Raw genomic sequence first — 13,917 nt, 5'->3', positions numbered from 1 at the left:
AATAAGTTATTACCCATTAAATTATTAGTGCTTGTCAAAGTATTCTTTTATTATTAGCTTATATCATGATCAAATCTCAAAAGATATTAGGATGCTTATTTTACTGGTTATATTTTAATCAGTCAATAAACGCTTTTGAAGTTTCAAAAAAATCTTATTAAGTAAACATTTGCCTTATACTAATATTATTAGTACTATATGCTAACATACTTGGTTTTGCATTGTTTTTTGGTAACTGTGAATGAACCCAGCATCTTGTGCACTAAGCTACATTCCAGTGCTTTCATTTTATTTTGTTTTTATAAATTTTTGAGACATAGTTTCTCTAATTTGCCCAGGCTGATCTTGAACTTTTGATCCTCCTGCATGAGTCTTCTAAGTAGCTGGGATTGCAAGTGTGCACCACTGCACCCAGCAGTATTATGTATTGAATGTTGTGAATTAATAAATCCTTATCTTAAAATGAAAACTAAAACTGAATTGTATCCCTATCTTAGATACATAAGTTTTATTCTAGTTTTAAATATATTAAAGCATATTAATTTCTAAACAACACAGAATATGAGATGGAGCTTTGGGCATATGGAGCCACATAATTAAAAGTCTAAGATTCAGTTATACTTTGCTTTAGTGAGGAGGTGAGGGGCAGGGCCCAATTCTTCAAGTTGAATCTGCTCTATCGTCCCAGGAGTCCCTGGATTGTTCCTACAAGTTCAGCTTGACCTAGCCTTCAGTTCAGGGTTTCAGGGAGGGAGGAAAGCAATAATAATTTAAATAGATGAGAATAAGTCATCAGTTTCTGCAGCTGTGAAAACAAAATAATTATAAGCCATAAGTGGTGCAGCCCATTCCATGAACACATTGAATCATGAAAAATATTTGGTAAACTACTTCTGAATATTCAAACCTAACTGGTGCCCTAAATCATTCCCAAAACACTTAACTTATTCCCCAGAGGTAAGTTAGGGAAAGCTTAAGGGTTAGCATAATAGGAGTGAACATCCACATAAAGGGTTACCTAAAATTATATCATTTATTTTTGGTTAATTTAACTCTGATAAACTTTGTTACAACAGATTGGGGAAATATGGAATGAAATATATGAAGAAATAAAATTAGAAAAGTTAAGACCTGTCACTGCAGATAAAAAAATTTTGGAAGGTATTACAACAGCATCAGAAAATATTGGAAAGATGGTTGTTTCTCTGCAAAATGAGATGATTGAAAGCCAAGCACGCCAAGATGCACAAAGTGAACAAAAAGTATATGCAAAAGTAAGCCACAATACCATTGAGGCACAACATATTAATTTCAATGTATAAACTAAAGGAAGTTATTCCTAGGATATATACTTACTGTGACTGTTTTAGCCTTTTTTTTTCCTCATAGTTATTTCTTAAAAGAAACCATGGAGTTAAGAGTTTTAAATCCAATTACTATTTTAATGACATTTTATGGCAGCATAATATGATTTGTACATTTTTAAAAGGTAAAGAGATATCTGAAACACTTTCATTTTTGAAGTGCTAAACAAGGTTCCAAAGATTGTGGCCTATGTAAATGAATACATTTAACAAATTCTATCTGATAGTTTATCTGTAACTTGTGTTGGCCCCATCTCTCATTCTGATAGGCCCTTAATGGTATGCCAACTATCAGCTTATCAGTCCATCAGCTTCACCTTCACCTTCACTACAGTGCAGAATGCTTGCTATGAGCATTCATGCTGTAAATCCTGAGGTATACTTTTCTCTGTCTCAATCAGAAAAGACTTGTCAGGAAAATAGCCATTTTTCCAAAAACTGAACATATCATGTGTTTTTGAGCAAGTAAGTGATTATTTAATTAAATTATTCACAGATACAAAGATGATGTAGATTCCCCACTTTTCTTTGTGATCCTTTGTAGCTACAATTAAATATTTGAAACTCTTTTAAGGTGATTTCCAAAGTGTTTTTCTATTGCCTGTCCTTTCCATGTAGCCTATTAAATGTTAACATCTACAGCTGTAGGGACTCTGTATGGGTTCATCTTTAAATTCCATTCCATTTTATACAACCAATTGCTTGAAAGTTTTGTTTGCTGGGAGTTTTTTGTTTGTTTCACTTTTTTGCATGGATGCTGCCATTTAACTCATTTATTTTCTCTGAAATGGAGTAGCAGAATTGGAATTTATTTATGTCACCTATTTATCATTACTTCTTTCAAACAGCAGAATATTTGCTATATTGACTAAATATTGTTGACTTATTGATTATTGTTGACTTATTATCATAGTTTTGATCCCATTTTTTAGCAGTTATTTAATTAACCATTCTTAGGTTCATAATTTAATCTCTTTTTTTCTTTTTTTGTACCAGGGATTAAACCCAGGGGTGCTTAACTAGTGATCCACATCCCCAGCTGTTTTTATTTTTTATTTTGAGACAGGGCCTTACTAAGTTACTTAGGGCCTTGCTAAATTCTGAGGCTGTTTTTGAACTTGTGATCCTCCTACCTCAGCCTCCTAATTTGCTGGGATTACAAGTATGTGCCACCATGCCCAGCTCATAATTTAATCTTCATAGTATAATGTATAGCAACCAAGGACATGTGTCCTCTGATTATATGTTCAATGAATAGCCTTTTGAGAACTATATACTTTGCAGTTGGTTAGTAGTTCCTTCCCTAGACTTCATTAACACAACAAACTCAGTGCTCTCGCAAAATTGCTTGTCTTGTTGCAGTCATATATTAAAAGTAATTTCACCAATATATTTTTGACTAAACTAATTATCAGTGGCCAGCAGGAATTTCTTTATTTTCCCCTGTGAATTTGCTGTTAAATCATGTATTTAGTTTACTCTGGATTATAATCTATCTTCACAAATGGCAATCATGTAAAACAATCAATCTTGCTGATTGTTTTTTCTTTTTCTTTTTTTTTTTAAAAAAAGCAATTTTGCATTACATTTCATGGAAAGCGGTTCAAACCTTAGCCATATATGAGTAAAAGATTTTTTTTTTCATTTTAAGAGTTTTGTTTTTAAAATTAAGTACTATGAATATTCTAATCCTTTTGCTAATGGGCCTTAAAATTTACTTTAGCAAAGGGTAGGTGCTTCCTTCCAAATAGATGCTTTCAAGCCCTTTGGTATTCTTTCATAGAAATTGAAACCCCCTTACCTTTTTCATTTCAGATACAAGCTACACACAAGCAAAGAGACCTAGCTAATAAATCATGGGAAAATTTCCTGGCTAGAACATCAAATGCTAAAACACTAAAGGTAGGATTTTTTTTAAGTATTATGATGTATACAACAAATAACCAACTCTTTTTTTTTTTAAATATTTAATTTTTAGTTTTTTTTTAATTTTTTATTGTTGGCTGTTCAAAACATTACATAGTTCTTGATATATCATATTTCACACTTTGATTCAAGTGGGTTATGAGCTCCCATTTTTACCCCATATACAGATTGCAGAATTACATCAGTTACACATCCATTGATTTACATATTGCCATACTAGTGTCTGTTGTGTTCTGCTGCCTTTCCTATCCTCTACTATGCCCCCTCCCCTCCCCTCCCCTCCCCTCTTCTCTCTCTGCCCCCTCTACTGACATTCATTTGTCCCCCTTGTATTATTTTTCCCTTTCCCCTCACTTCCTCTTGTATGTACTTTTGTATAACTCTGAGGGTCTCCTTCCATTTCCATGCAATTTCCCTTCTCTCTCCCTTTCCCTCCCACCTCTCATCCCTGTTTAATGTTAATCTTCTTCTCATGCTCTCCGACCCTACTCTGTTCTTAGTTACTTTCCTTATATCAAAGAAGACATTTGGCATTTGTTTTTTAGGGATTGGCTAGCTTCACTTAGCATAATCTGCTCTAATGCCATCCATTTCCCTGTAAATTCTATGATATTACAGTTTAAATGGGAATTTGAGATAAATATCCCTTTGGAAAAAAAATATGATCAGCTACTTTAACTAGAAACTAATCTAAAAATTTTATACTGCTAATTGTTCTCTTGACATTTGTGAGACGCACCATGCATTTTAAAAATGACTATATTTTTCCTATATTTTTCATTAATGTTTTTAGTATACTTATATTTAGTGTCCTGGTTATTCCTGTAGATATGAAATTGGTAAATATTTAGTTAATCCATGAAAATACAGGAAACAGTAAGATAGCAAAACATAAGTTAAAAATAAGTTCTGAGTCCCAGGTTATCCCCCTTTCAGTTCTTCCAAACTTTACTTGAAAATATCCTCAAACCTGCTTGTATTTTTAAGAAGAGTTAATGACAAGAAGCTCCTTTCCTGTTGATCATTTGTGACCTTATATCCTCACATTTCACCTATTCAGTACCTCTAAATTGAGCTTGAATGTAACTGCAACAAATTATATAATTTATATAATTCTGAATATTTGAAATTATACTGAGTTATATTTATTCAACATATTTTGAAATGTGCATAGCTTAATATAAATTTAGTAAGTTATAAATTGTACTATTTAATAATAGCTTATTATATTATATCAAACTAAATCATAGTTCCTCAGGACATTTTTTTATTCCTTGCTTACATATGACCAGTACCTCTGGAAATAACCAGAGTGTTTTTTAGATGCATGGTGTTTTCTTCAATGCACAAAGGATTCAACCTTCAGTAGTAACTGTCTTCTTGGTCTAAATGAGTAAATGTTAATCCCAGGGCCGCCTAATAAACATTCAAAGAGTTAAACAGAATTTAATGTACTTTTTTGTCCTTATTATAACTACCATAGTTAATGCTTCAATAGCAATTAATAGCATTTTGTTTCTAATTTAAAAATCTTCAGAAAGCAAAAAGGCTTCAGGAAAAGGCTATAGAATCCTCTAAATACAAAGGGCAACCACAAAACACAATACTTCATCGGACAGTTATTAAAGGCCTTAACACAACGGTAAGATTACTTTTCTCCATTTCTTTTGCTTAATAGATATTAAATTTAGGGTCCCAAAATGTTATTTCTATGGAATCTTTCTTTTTTTTTTATCTTTTTTTTCTGCTGTTCAAATATTCACACCATTAAGGTACATTTCATTTATCTCCAAGTACTGGTTTAGAGCAGATCCAGCCCTCTTAGTTTCCTATGAAATTTCTACCAAAACTAGTCATGGTATATCTTTACATCTTTTTGACAAGCAATGTGCAGTACTTACTTAGCCTGACAAGTAAATTCATGTCATATGCCACTGTTCCTGGTGACCTCATTTGGACATAATCTGCCACCAATTACAAAGCTCATAAGCAACAGAAGAATTCAAACCCACTTTTCCTAGCTCCAAAGCCATTATCTTTTCCACAATGTCATACTGCCTCCTAATTACTTATATTTACATTTTGTATCTTTTCCAAAGGATGACTGGGTTTTTCTTTTATTGAAAACTTTATAAACAGACTCTAAATATTTACCTTTTGCTTTTTTTAGGTGCCCTCTGGTGGGGTAGTAACAGTGGAAAGCACTCCTGTTCGATTACTGGGAGGACCTCTGGCTGATACAGATTTAGCTCTTAAAAAGCTGCCTATTCGAGGAGGAGCATTGCAGAGGATGAAAGCAATTAAAATTGGGAACGGGCAAAACAAGAGTATTCCTTCCTAACATACTTAAGAGTCTATGAAATAAATTCTACTTCTAATTTTAGCTAAATAAATCTTTATACACAAATGTAAAGCAAATATTTTAGAATAAATATTTTAGTATATTTATATGCTAAATAAATATTTTAATATAATTTATAGTATTTAGTAAAACACTCTATAAATAAAAATAAGGCCATATAATTTATTTTTATTGAAAACATCAGCATAATATCAGAAAAGTTATCATCAATTTCTTTGGAAAGACTGCTAATTCTCTTAGCTTAAATTGTAAACATAGCGTACTAGGACTCTTGCTTGCATGTGAACTACTCTAAATAGTTGAGCCAAAAAAAAAATTATGTAGGGTCTGTACCTATCAAATCTGGGAGTCATTTAGACTGCAAGCTTTGTTGGATCTAGGGACTGACAGTGTATTTGTAGCATTATCTTCTAGCAACTCCTGGCTTACATTCTCTCAGGTTCGTATCCAGTGGAGAAGAATGTATGTCTGTTTCTCAATAGTTTTCCACAACTGCTTCTGCATTCTGGGACCTTTGATTTGTCTCATGTCCACTCTTGAACAATTTACTATAAATCTGATCAGATCTGAGTACAGCCTATTGCAGAGCCAGAAGCAGGCCGATACCATCAACATATATGGATAGAGTGGAGAATTTAGGTACTGTTATCAGAAATGTATAGAAATACTGGGCAGCAACAAATATGTTGGTAAAAGTAACACAAGTTATACCTGTTATAAAAAGCAAATGTTAGTTGTGAATGAAACAGTGAAAATAAAAATAAAAATACATACGGTTTTACTCTTAATTTGTAAATATGCAAATCAAAGTCTAATAGTCCTCCTCTTCTGTATTGGAAAAGGAAAAGATAGAGGGGAGTGTTTTCCTTCCTTTGATGGTGGAGTTATCTTATAAATAAATAAGTTGTAGATACCATAATGGTGGGCATAGAGCCAAGTATCCGTGTCCCTGAATGCAATTATGAGGTTTTCATCTCTTGTCTTAATCCCTATTAAACTACTCCTCCAGCCAAAAATCCACAAAGTTGAGTTCATGTCTGGGACTAGGAGAGAGAAAAACCTGTTTTCTTGAGCAAGAAAGTAACTGGAATTTGAGTCTACATTCTTGGTACATATGACACTTGGCAGTGTAATGGTAAAGCTATGATGACTGGCTTTCCCTGGGGAAAAAGCCCTCATTAGTAGGTTTTGCCAACTTGCATGGTGTAAATACTCTTTTTTTCAAATATTTTTTGTGGTTGTATATGGACAGAATGCCTTTATTTTGTTTATTTTTATGCATTGCTAAGTATTGAACCCAGTGCTTCACATATGCTAGGGAAGCACTCTGCCACTAAACTACAGCCCCAGCCAGTAAATACTCTACTATAACCAGCCATGTTTGGTCAAGCTACTAACATGATGTTGTTGAATGCAGAATTGGGAAGAGATGCATACGTTCCACTTATGTGATCACATAACAGCAGGCCCTATCACTGCAGTGGGCCTCTTTTTTACTCCTCCTTTTCCTTCTGTGTCTTCTCCTACCTCACATTCCTTTAGAATGTTTTTTTATTATCTTACCTGTGAGGGGAGATCATTATTGCTCTGGTAAGAATGAGTTGCCAGTTCACCTTTGGCTGGTGGTCTCTCACCCTGTCCTAACTGTCCAGTTCCTTGTGGCCACAGGAGTAGATAATATATATCAGCTTATCAGTGAGTTTTGTTCTCTCTAGAATCTTTTTTTTTTTTTCAATTATCATCACCCTTGAAAAGAGATAAGAATGCACAGAAATCCCTCAGAAAAAAGATTCTATGTAAAGGAGAATTACTGAGATGCAAGAATGGATGTGGATAGGGGCATGCATGATGAGGAGCCCACACAAAAAGCACCAGGCACAGCTTAGGCATGCCTCAGATATACCTAGAATCAAAGTGTCCATGAAGTGTCCATGTCAGAGAACAGTGAATCTCTTCCCCATTTTATAGACTATAAGCTCCTTCCCCCAGACTCTCTAAGTTCACCAAGGATAAGGTAGACACCATATTTCCTTTATTATTGTCATCAAAACCTCACCAATTAATTATTGGGTAAATGTAATGGTTGGCTTTACCTGGAACTCTGAAATTCAGTAAAGTTTTGGATTCAATCAGAAGATTTATCAGCTAACAGAATATTATATAAGTAATATTGAACACAGACAAAATGTAAAAATAGTTCAGATTTATTTATTTCATAATAGTGATTGACTTTCTCCCAAATTATGAAGCATAAATACTGTGACATAAACATAATCAAGGTGTAGAAATTAAATTGATATGACTTGCTTGCATATAACTTTTTGTATATAGTACACCTGATATCTCCAGATCGATTAGGACTGTCATCAAGATAATCTTTGATATCTATGGACCTCTCCACTGCAATGTAGACTTTACCCTTTAGGTAGGGAGGAGGTAAAACAGGGCACATAATTATCTAGTAGCCAAACTGCTAAAGAAATATAGGTTAATAGAGAGCAGTAATATTTCTTAGTGCAGATATTTGTGCTTGATAAGCTTTCAGACTGAAACTTTTACCAATCAACTAAATTAAAAGAAAAATAAGAATAAAAATTATGGAATTCAGTGAACATGGATAAAATGGCTTCAAAAAACTCAGTAATGAGGGAGTTTATTCCTTGGTTAAAATGTAGTTAGTGCCTCCTGGTGAAAACCAGTAAGTAATAGGTGAATAACTTACATTCCTCTGGTCCTTGGTCTACCTCCTGGAGCACCAGAGTCCATTTTATATCACAGGAACCATCTCTGATATCTACTCCATGTCTTTTCAGATCTAATATACAGTTAATTTCATCATTTTCTAATTAAATTCTGATAATGCAGTTTCCAAACTTTATGAATGTTGCTAGTCCCATCTGAAGTGCTACAGTTTGTTAATATTTATAAAAACTGTAACTTGCTAAACTAAACAAAGATTTCCAGGTATAGCAGGATCCATGTAGAGTGTAAGGAGACCAGCCCCTGCTGATTTTGCATGCTTTCTGCCAAGTATATAAAAATTACATTAGTTTCAATAACAACCATGTTTCATTATTGCTTGTATTTAGTTGACAGTCAAAACAAATGCCAAGGATGCTTTCTGACCAAGAAAAGCAGATCCCCTGACGTCCAGGAACTGGCCTGACACTATCAGACCAAAATTCTATAGATAGATGCAGCATTCAGATTTTGATTTCTAATATCATTCCCCAATAAAAGGAACTAGAGCTCCTTGAAGAAATGACTAAGTACAAGACTGAGCCAAAAAATATAAAAGATGAATGTAAAGTCAGTGGCCAAGGCTAGAATAATTTAACCAAGAAAATAAATATATCACATTATAACCCAAAGTATAAATAAATGTCCATAAATCCATACTAATGGCAAGGGACCAGGGGAGAAGAAATAAATCTCCATGAAATCTAGATAGTTGATGTAAATATTCCCTCTTCAAGGAGATGTAATAAAACTCTCCATTCTCTTACCTGTGGGTTGTGTTTAGTGACTTGCTTCCAAAGAGCACAGTTTAGAAAGAGAGGGGAAAATAACTTTACAATAGAAAGTCCTAGCAAATACTATCTTAGCCAAGGTTAAACACTATCAGTAATAAGTCATCTTGATATGTACCCTTGATATGAAGGGCTGAAACAGTTCTTTACCTTGTGATTTCATCCCTAAAGCATATAACCCCAGTCTAACAATGAGAAAAACATCAGGCAAACCAAAATTGAAGGACATTCTACAATATATCTGATTAATACCCCAAATTGGCAGGTCATCAAAAACAAAGTTTAAGAAATTGTTAAAACCCAGATAAACCAAGAAGACATGACAAGTCAACAAGTCAATATAGTATGGTATCCTGGATGGACTCGGGTAGGGAGACATTAGGGAAAAAAACTAGTGAAATCTGAATAAAATAAGAAGTTTAATTAATAATGTATCATCATAGGCTCATTGGTTCTGACAAATGTACCATAATAATGTAAGGTGAAAAAAGAAAAGATGAGCAAGAGTATACAGGCACTCACTGTACTATCCTTGCAACTTTTCTGCAAATGTAAAACTATTCTAAAATTAGAGGTTTATTTAAAACTGGAAAAAGAAATTCTGCAGGAAGAACAGAGGCACTTTAGTCATATATACTCAATTATTGCCTAGTATCATGATGAAAAAATACTTTACATGTAATATTAGATGTTTTGCTATCTTTTATTTGCTCTATAGCCTTAAGTTCTTTGGAAAATAACCAGTTCTGAGTTAACCTCAATGAATTCAGCATAAACCCAAAGCTGTGGAACTGATTTGAGTTTTCACTATATAGTAAAACAAGGCTGGGCGCAGTAGCACATGTCTATAATCCCAGTGGCTCAAAAGAGGCTGAGGATCACGAGTTCAAAGCCAGCCTCAGCAACTCAGTGAGACCCCTTCTCTAAATAAAATACAAAATAGGGCTGGGGCTGTGTCTCAGTGGTTGAGTGCCCCTGAGTTCAATCCCAGGTACCACCACCCCCCTCAAAAAAAAAAAAAACCTACAAGAATTGGTGGGTATTTTTAAGATCTCTTAACTGTTCCAATCAGATTTTGAATAAGGCAAGAGAAAAATAGATAAGGTCTCCACCCAATATCTTTTGGCACCTCCTTTGTAAACTTACATTTGGAATCCATAAAACCGCCTTTTTGTTTTTTTGGATACTGGGAATTGAACCCATGGGTGCTTAACCACTGAGCCACATCCCTAGCCCTTTTTATTTTTTATTTTTGAGACAGGGTCTCACTAAGTTGCTCAAGGACACACTTAAGCTACTGAGCCTGGCTTTGAATTTGTGATCCTCCTGCCTCAGCCTCCAGCCAGATCTGCTGGGATTACAGGCAGGCACCACCATGCCCATCATAAAACTGATTTTTAATTAGTTACATTATCTTTCTCTACCCCTACTTTCATCCCACCTCAATGACTACTTGGAATATCAAGGATTATGTCTGGATTGCTCACCAATGTTTCCTCAAATTCATTGAGTATTTTATGAATGAATGAAGGGTAAACAAAAAGATAAGATTTTATATAAACTGATGGGAAGATTGGTACCAGAAACTGGAAAGAATTTTAACATACCCAATCACTGTCAAAAAGGTTTAAGATGAACTGTTTTAAAAACAGAATGCATATTTTAGCAGCAGTCATTATTTTTAACAGTCCAGTACAGTAGAATATTATATTAAATTAGGAGAACAAGGAAACCATTTGTAACTAATTTAGCTTGGAAGGCTAACTATTAATTTTATTGAATAAAGGTAGAACTTTTATGATTGATGCAATAAAATTATGTAACTATAAGCAAATGATGACAACTGATTGAACAGTTTTAGGTAAAAATTACACAGTCTTGCTTTACGGTACTAAACTTCTGAGTTTTAATCATCTGCTCACAGGTTATAAAAGCAAATTATTTTCTAAGGAAAATCATGATACTGTGCCTCTAGGTACCTCTTTAGCCCACCTGTAGGAAATAAATTTTATGCATCTTCTTGGGTATGTGTCTGGTCATTGTTAAGAGAACATTGGCCCTGCTCTCCAACCAGTTGATTTTCTCAGCTTAGGGATCCACCATTCATTGGTAAAATAAAATATTTTCAATCTAGGACTTTATTAGACCTACAATCTTATATTATTTGCTACCCAGTTACTATGCAATGCTTTGTTATGTGGAATTACATTTTTAAAAGAATGCCTGAAACCTGTGAAGTCAGCTCATTCATTAACATTGAAGATTGTTAGCCTGGGGTTCACATACCCTATTGGTTTTTATAAAGTGTGAGATGTGTGTGCACTCGTGTGTGTGTGTGTGTGTGTGTGTGTGTGTGTACAAAACTCCTAGTATACTCTAGTGTAACTTCATTGGAATTTTAGGGTGATCCATAATTCAGAAAATGCCCCCTCCTTTATATCAAAGTTTATTCTTGAATCAAGTCAAACTATCAAATAGTTATAAACTTATTCAGTATTATGTTTGCTGTTTTAAAATTTTTATATTTTGTTGGTTTTGGTGTGCCTATTCGGTTTGCATAGACGAGATCTGTCATTATAATGATACTTGATAATAGTGCTCTACACCAGGATAGCCTTTATAAAAACCAATAGGACAGATTTCTATTGGTTCTTAGTCCTAGGAAAGACTGGGCTTCTCCTGAATGTGTGGTTTTGGTTTTTGTAAACAAGTGAATCTTGAAACTGTTCATAAGTCTCTCTTCACTTTGAAAAGTAAGTAACTAGGGCCAAATTTGTAGGTACCCTTTACCAAAGGTAATCAAAGTATTAATCTAAACCATAACAGCATATTATTAACTTCCTATTGCCATTTCCCATCATTCTAAGTTCCTACTTAGAATTATCTCATGATAAAGCTTCATATCCATTTGGAATAAAATGTAAATTATAAATAGTAATATAAAAATCAACTGAGCTAACACCTAGAAAAAATTCTTTAAACTGCACTTTACTAAAATTAAATTCCTTACTTCCTTTTTGTTTTTGTTCTTTTTTAAAAGTTCAGACAATAAAAAGGAAAATGTTTTTAGTCCTTAATGCATAAAAAAATATTTTAATATATAAGATGAGGAAATGCACATTTTAGAAGCTACATGGTACATTACATCAAAATTAAATATTACACTTTAGGAAAATACTGGAATTAATTTTGGCACAATTTTAAAGTCAATATTAAGGTATAAAATACCTTATAAAATTGGTTATAATTTTATTACATTTACTATTAAAACATATATCACATTTGCATTTTAAGTAGTATTTTCTTTAAAACAAAGATACTTTACAAAGATGCTTTCTAAATAAAAAAGAATTGACAAAGTACCTGAAAAGAGGGGAATATAATATCAAAAAAGCAACTGTACATCAGAAAAAAAATATATAACCTTCAAAATTAAGGAATTAGAAATTATAATCTTGATAATAACTATAGGAAATATTTGACCTCGCAAGTACTGACAGATTTAAGCTTTCATTTGGTGGCATCTTGTTTGAGGTATTTTCTGTGTTTTCCCACTTAAATGTAAATCTCACGTTTTATAAAATCCAGTCCTGTAAGATTAGAAAGGATAAATTAGTATTTGTTCTAATATGACTCATGAGATTCTATTCTTTTGTACAACCCTATTGAAAAAAGTAATTTAAAAAGACAAAGTATGTCTGGTGTTTAAAACTTCATCAATTAATTTAATATGAATAATTACAATGTTATAAGCTATTTGTAGGTGAAAAATAAAATAATAGTTTCAATGATCTATCAAACTGTATTATATTCCAACATTATTTAGAATCAAGCATTTATATATCAGAGCTCTCGTGATTTTTAAATAATATAAAAATCAATAAAAATGAACATTAAAGACCCTTATTAGGAAAAATCTAAACATGTCAAATTTGCTAGTTTGTTTGATAAACTTGAAAAAAATCAGAAGGATGAAATATTTAATTTTTAATAAAGCTAAACTGCTACTCTCTTAAATGCACATTTAAATTACCTCCTGTATTTTCTATGGAAAATTATACTTGGAAGGTGTCACCTGTCTTCTGCCCATTCCATGAGACCTTGAAAGCAAGCAGTCTATATACATGTCCCAAAAATCCTGAGCTATATTTAAGAAGACAGTATAACGTCCAGGCCGCTGGGATTTCTGCAAGAACAACATGAAATTCCAGAAAGCATCCACATTGTGCTCTATCTTGAGTTCTTTGAGATCTATCAATGTCAAAGAGCAAGCATTCCAACACTGGAGATCAATGTCTTCTGTAATCCCTGGGCTGACACTGGCAAGCACTCCCTTTTGAAATTCAAAGTCAGCATTAACCAGATTGATCAGCATAATGCAGCCCAGTAGGTAGAACCATCTTCTTGTGGCAGAACCCATATTCTATATAAAAAAAAATATATATAAGGGGGGATATTTTTAACTTAGTAAGAAAATTATTCAATTACTCAGTGATCTATTTAAACTTAGAAAATTATAAATAAGTGAGCATATTTTTGATAGAGCCAAATTCTGTGTATTTCTTGGTTTTCCTCTAAGTTGCTGATTCTTAGACCTTTCTTTGAAAGGATTTTACAATTCAACTTGATTACCAAGATTCTGATAAACAGTCTTGGGAGCCATTGAAAGCCAACACGTTTATGAAGATGTGGTAGGTTCATTTCCTTACTTTTACATCTGGAAGAAACCTTCTCC

The 13,917-nt window shown here is 33.3% G+C and overlaps 2 protein-coding genes across 6 annotated transcripts in view; one reads left to right on the top strand and one right to left on the bottom strand.

Annotated features, from left to right (window-relative positions):
* Steap2 (STEAP2 metalloreductase) overlaps window positions 1–5,738 on the top strand; it is a 98,575-nt gene extending 92,837 nt beyond the window's left edge. For 3 of the 5 annotated variants that reach the window (XM_058585026.1, XM_058585027.1, XM_046462439.2), the window contains 4 exons: window positions 1,077–1,274; window positions 3,180–3,266; window positions 4,828–4,932; window positions 5,461–5,738. In XM_058585026.1, coding sequence (XP_058441009.1) covers window positions 1,077–1,274; window positions 3,180–3,266; window positions 4,828–4,932; window positions 5,461–5,631 — 561 coding nt within the window. In that variant the 3' untranslated portion in view covers window positions 5,632–5,738. The remainder of the gene's footprint in view (window positions 1–1,076; window positions 1,275–3,179; window positions 3,267–4,827; window positions 4,933–5,460) is intronic. The other 2 variants (XM_058585029.1, XM_058585028.1) reach the window with 2 other exon arrangements.
* A 7,489-nt stretch (window positions 5,739–13,227) lies between these two features.
* Window positions 13,228–13,602, bottom strand: Fam237b (family with sequence similarity 237 member B). Its single transcript, XM_046462452.1, has one exon. It carries the CDS (start codon window positions 13,600–13,602, stop codon window positions 13,228–13,230), a length of 375 nt encoding a protein of 124 aa, XP_046318408.1.
* Between the last annotated feature and the right edge of the window lie 315 nt (window positions 13,603–13,917).

Source organism: Marmota monax, unplaced genomic scaffold, assembly GCF_021218885.2.
Source record: "Marmota monax isolate L192 unplaced genomic scaffold, Marmota_monax_Labrador192_F-V1.1 WCK01_AAM20220418_F8-fsc00165, whole genome shotgun sequence".
NCBI classification, from domain to species: domain Eukaryota; kingdom Metazoa; phylum Chordata; class Mammalia; order Rodentia; family Sciuridae; genus Marmota; species Marmota monax.
This window is presented reverse-complemented; position numbering and strand designations above follow the sequence as displayed.

Coding starts and splice junctions, on each gene's coding strand:
- Fam237b (XM_046462452.1), bottom strand. CDS start 13,602: ATGGGTTCTGCCACAAGAAGATGGTTCTACCTACTGGGCTGCATTATG.